The 6,000-nt window shown below is 38.0% G+C and overlaps 1 protein-coding gene across 2 annotated transcripts in view; it reads right to left on the bottom strand.

The window, feature by feature from the left end:
* The window catches only part of LOC112160526 (synaptosomal-associated protein 25-A), a 45,851-nt gene that overhangs the window by 13,341 nt on the left and 26,510 nt on the right, over positions 1-6,000 (bottom strand). For both annotated transcript variants that reach the window (XM_024295127.2, XM_024295126.2), the window contains exon 4: positions 4,730-4,778. In XM_024295127.2, coding sequence (XP_024150895.1) covers positions 4,730-4,778 — 49 coding nt within the window. The remainder of the gene's footprint in view (positions 1-4,729; positions 4,779-6,000) is intronic.

The raw sequence follows: 6,000 nt of genomic DNA, 5'->3' as shown, positions 1-6,000 counted from the left end.
GCTGATTTGAGCTTGAGACCCCTGCTCTAGAGGAAAAGCAGAAAACTGGACAGTAGAGCAGAGAAGCCATTACTTGAAAAGAAAATGGCACTAGAAGATGGGCTGTAGAGCCACAAGAACTGAAAAGTTGCAGTCCACTGTTTCTAGAGTAAATAAAATGTGTCTCTTCAAACCACTGAAAGCCCGTCAGCATTAATTCCAGTCCAAGTGAGGGATTGAGTGATTGTTATTTATCTTCTGAGCTGCAGACGGTCAGGTCTGACTTGGCAACTGACCTCCTCCTTCTCCAAACGAGGATTAATGAGTGCTGACCGCTCGTTCCTGCCTTTCTCCAGGATGCCGAGTCAGAACCCGTTCAAACTGCAGAACTCATTACTGCCTTTTAAAGTCTGAGAAATAGGAAATAACAGTGGCCCTAAGGGGGTATGTGAGTTTGTTATATCAGCAAACAGGTTGCTGTTTTTGACAAAACTCTGCTCTCTTTAGCCAAAAGGAAATATTTATGGAATCAAACTACTTGCCTACAGATAGAGAGGATGTTGCACTGCAGCATCACCTGATATTCATCTTAAAAGACAGTTTCTTGTTACTCAAAATGAGTCAAAAACACAGAACACAGAAATTTCTGTACCCTTTTTAGTGCTCTTTGAAGCCTTTTTGGATACAACTTTCTTAAAATTTAAGTTTCAGGATAACAATAATAATTTCAGCTCTGATTGGCCCCTCTTTACAAGATCAAAATGAATTAATTGATTAAATTAATTTACAAAACATAGTTGTTTTTTATAACAATAACACAACCTTTCCGTGTTTCCTCAGAAGCTAATGAAAGTCTGTAGCAGTTTGATTAAATACTGAGCTGATTTATCAGCTCTAACTCTGCGTCTGATTCAGGTCAGCATTAATGAGCCAGACGGGCAGGGAGGGGCTCATTAGCCGCAGTGGGACCTTCACCACAGGTAATAAATCACTGCGAGGACAGACATGTCTTCTCCTGCAGAGAACCAGTGCATGTGTGTGCATCTTCATGTGCAAAGAGCAGCTAAAAAGGGTCGAGTTAAGCCTGCCAAGTTATTTGTTTCGCTGGCATCATTTTCTGTTCAAAACAATAAGTCAATAAGCATCATTTATGGTGTCCAACAACCCTCCACTGTTTGTCCTTATATAAAACACTCCTACATGTAAAGGTGCAATTTTTAATGTCTATTTAAATAAAACCATTTTCATTTTTTATGTGTTAATTAAAAATCTTATAAAGTTGACCCCAAACAAATATGAGATAAAATTATTTAAGAATAAGTCAGGCATTTTGCCACAACGAAACACGTTTGATTTGACCCAATATTTTTTTTTAAACTCCATTTCAAGTTAATCAAGTATTGGTAACAATATACAGTGCAATAACAATAAAGCATCAACTGACAGAGACTGTACATATATACATATTTAAATTTGGGGACATTTTAATAAATTAAAGATAAATTATAGCAGGTTGTATCAAGAGAACCTGGTTGTAGAAAAGATGGCGGCTGAAAAACATTTGCCAGAAACGGAGATCCCACAATATTTCAGAGCCAAATTTCAATGTGAATAAATGGTTTAGAGTTCATAATTAGCTTAAAATGTGTCAAACGAGGGTAATTGCTTTATTATTTATTGTTCCAGTTCAGGACTGCCTTCCAGCCAATGATTTTCAGCCACCATCTTGTCTGCCACCAGTTCCCCTTCGGTTGTAAGGCCCATTTGCTCAACCTCCCCTCACTAGCTGAGAGAGGCTGCTACACGCCCCTAAATCTTACCCCCTTCCCCAGCCAATGCGGTCAGAGCTGCACGTAAATTGATTAAACTTTTTTTTTTTTTCAAAATTGTGGCTTTTTGTTTGCTTTATCACCATAGCAACCATTTTATTTTTTAGTCACGTGGCAGTGACGAACACATCTATGTAATTTTTAGAAGAATCTGAAAATGTAAACTTTTGGATTTCCTTGGCAACAGACATTATTTTTTAAAACACACCCGCCTTCCTGATATGTTTTGTTCAGCTCGAGCAAAAGATTCATGTTTTAAACGTTCACAATAATATGATAAAAAATGTGCGAGCCACAAGGAAATGCAACTTTTGCGAGCTCGCCAACTTAAAACGCTACTATATTTAATTCCCACATTTTTTTCCAAGTAGCTTAACAATGATGCTCCAGAAATTAGGAGGCAATAGATTAAAATAATTGAAGGACTTTAAATTTATAGCTGGTACTAAAGGTAATTTCTTTAAAACTAAAATTGGAGATCCCTCCTCAAGGGTTAGGGTTATCTCAATCTCAAGGTGTGGTTGTAGACTTTCTTTAGTGTGTGTGAAATTTTGTGACAATTGCTCAAGCAAAAACGGTATTTTTTCTCTATTGTGCGAAAGTGTTAAAAAACGCCAAACTTCACACTTCACAAATGGCCGCCAGAAGAACAGCAAAAACAATCTGGTCTCTACAATCCAGGACTGCTGCGAATGAAACCATTAGAAGGGAAAGCAGAGCAGAGTGGATGGGGGTTGGGGAGGTGTATAAATGACTTTTACATGGAGGTAATTTAAATCTGTGAATTGATTGGCGTCCGGTGATAATAGCCGTGCTCTGTGGCAGCAGTTACTCTGTGAGGCGAAACGACTGGATGCAAGACAGGGACTCGGTAAAGGGGGAAGTAGACTATCTGTTCCTTTGACAGGCCAATTAGGCTGCTCTGTCACACATGAAACTCCCCCCCCCCACAAATTCTGCACACTTGCTGTCCAAGTAAATGCACCCCAGTCATCAACCGTATACCTTACATTTCACCGTGGGCACAGACAATAATGAAATACACGTATTTAAATGGTGGAAGTGGATCTGTTCTTGCCACATCCTGTAATTGAGGTAAATCAAAGTCCTCTGTTTGTGGGAACACATTATTTGACTGAATCCGAATTCTTCCATGTTTCTTTAAGGTGGAGTCGTAGGGACTTTAAGGTGGGTATTCCTCCGCCGGTAAGGTGTTCCGGGTCGCGCTGAGAAAAGTTTACATTTAAATCTAAGTAATGACTTTTTAAAGTTATAAAACCGATGTTGTTATGTGTTTTCTGAGCGCTAGCAGCACAGCACTAACGTAGATGACCGGCGACTATTGATGATGTCATCAAGTAGGTAGGAGTGAAATTATTTTTCCATAACTCTCTGTTTGGAGGGCTAAATGTGGGAGTCGGGAGAAGCTGTAGTGGAAGAATTCAGATTTGGCCTAATAATCTGCAGGATCCAAAAAAGGAAACTAGGATATATTCAATCTGAGATTACACCAACATGAAATGTGAAATTCAACAAATTAATTTAGGTTCACCCAAATAATGGATTTTTATGGAATACCCAAGCTCAGAAGCTTAGGTTCAGTATATACTAGGGGTGTAGAAAAACGATTTGGCGATATATCACAATACTTTGGCGGTACTTTTATCAATTTAAAATGCTGACAAGGTAATAAACTATTCATGGGCGTCCTTCAGCGTCTTACTTTTGTTTTCCACCTAAACCCCAGACAACTAGTCCTGGATAAGATACATTTACCATTGGTGAAAAGTCTATGTCCTCAATACTACTTTTAGAACATTATTGGTAAAAGAACATTTGTCCTATTTTTTATTTTTTATACTGAAAAATATTTTGTTGTGGAAATCAGGCAATACTGGCTGTTCCCTATAAGAACAAATGTTTCTTAATTTACCAAAAGAAAATAATTTTGCTTGGCGTTTCTTTAGATGGAATACTACTGAACAGTTTTTGTATAGAACCCAAGTACTGTTGAGGTGGACATCATCATCATAGAGGACAGATTTTAAGATTTTGCGACAGGAGACAAAGTTTAGATTTCTATAAATGATACAAGGAGTTGATTGGTTCCAGTTGCTTTAGTACAACCCCAGATCATCACACTATCACCACCATCTTTAGATGATTTGGTGAAATTTTCTTAGTTCCACTTCAGTTATAACAGGACACAAACCTTCTAGAAAGTTCTTCCATGGTCTCCTTATTCAGCAGAATAAAATAAAGCTTCAGGGATAATCCAGAAGTTTCTGTAAAATGTGGGAGGAGTCTGTGATGCTCTTTCTTTAAAAAGTTTTATAATTTCAAAGTCTTCTTCTGATTTCTGAATCGTGTTGAATCATTGATTTGACAAAAACATTAAAAAAATAAATAAATAAAATTAAGAAATGTAGGATTTATTTCACAGATTATCACCTGTTGCCGCCTAGATTAGGGATTAGCAGTCAGTACGAGTTTTATTGAATGCAAAACGAAGCTGAAATATTCTGTTTTATGATCCTTTTACTGATAAAACTTCTACTACAAAGCCTTATCACTGTAACGTCTTCAGATTTTCAGAACAAACTGAGAATTTTGATTTGAAATGGTCAAAAAGGAGTTTTAGGTTAGAAAGAGGCAAAGCAGAGAAGCTCCACAGCAACATCCAGTATAATCATATCACCCCAGACAGACTCTGTCCTTTGTTACTTCCAAAGATAGAAACGCTCTGTCCTTCTGTTACAGCGACGTCACAAACATAAAGGTCATAAACCTTCTATTATCCGGGTTTACATATACTGGACGTGCTGATGCTGCTATACGGCGTAAAAGTGCAGCAAAGAGAATCGAGAGCAGGACAAAGCAGATTACTGTGGCAGGCTAGCAAGCTCCGCCCACAAACTTACCCCCCTGCTCGTCCAACATGACCAGAGTCCTGATGCCGGCATCTTTGCTCTAAGAGACACACAGGACAAAAGAGTGGAAAAAGAGAGATAAAAATGACAGATGAGTGAAGGCCAACAGAGTTAGGAGGAAATCTATGTAAATCGGCTGATTCTGTCGCAGAGAAAAGGGACTTTATATCATTGTGAAACACTTTGTTAGTAATGTGTAGCATATCAGTGCAAAACCAATATGAAAATCTGCTTTTTCAGTGTCAGAATCAGATGATTTATGTTGATGGTTTCAAAAAGTCAAAAAGTTTTGTTACAGTATTCCTTCGTTAACATTCTCTACCGCTAGCCTACAGACTCTCACAATCACAAGCTAATGTTAGCATGGCAAAAAAAAATGGCCAGAGCTATCCAGCCATACAGTTTTGAGCCAGATCGCAGCTCAGATGAGGAAAATGAAGATATTCATGGATCTATTTGTCTGCAGGTGGTTTAGAATTAGAGCGAAGAAGAGAGACTTTGACCCATGGCAGTTTCTGTATCACAACCCTGAGCTTTTTCAAACTCCTCCTGATCCATCACAGTTTGAATAAAGAAATATTCAGAAACGCAGTTTTAATCTTAAATTCTTCAACATATGTCCTTCACTATGAGAAAAATGATACGAGAAAATGTTAAAAACACCAAAAACACAATTTTCAATTGAATGGGTCTTTAAGAAAAATGTAATACAGACGATAGATAGATAGATTAGATAGATAGATAGATAGATAGATAGATAGATAGATAGATAGATAGATTAGAAAGTGGCCATCTGCTGACAATCATAAAAACACACATAAAACACGATAAAAATGGGTTAAATAAATGAAAAATCCATAGATTAAATGAATTAAAAGCAATTGCTTCTTTCTCGGCCAGAGAGTTGTATTGCCCGATGGCACGAGGAACGAAAGTGAAACGCAGGCGTATCTTATGGATTTTTCCTTCTTTCTATCCTCCACAAATCTTGCACACTACGCAGGGAGCCCATTAGTGCCGTTCAAGGAAAAGGTTTCTGCTCAAAACCAGGCTGTTAGAAATGAGAAAATGAAACAATCAAGAGCGTATTGTGTAGGTCCACCCTCTGGGCATCTCACAGGCACCTATGTATCACGTGTAAGCATTTGTGTGTGGTCAGTAAGGAGATAGTACTCACACTTCACTAATAGAGTGCGGTGTGAGGACACTGTGCAACAGCATCACCAATATATCATATACTGTGCATGTAACTTTCATTATCC

The sequence above is a fragment of the Oryzias melastigma genome, linkage group LG3 (assembly GCF_002922805.2).
Source record: "Oryzias melastigma strain HK-1 linkage group LG3, ASM292280v2, whole genome shotgun sequence".
NCBI classification, from domain to species: Eukaryota; Metazoa; Chordata; class Actinopteri; order Beloniformes; family Adrianichthyidae; genus Oryzias; species Oryzias melastigma.
This window is presented reverse-complemented; position numbering and strand designations above follow the sequence as displayed.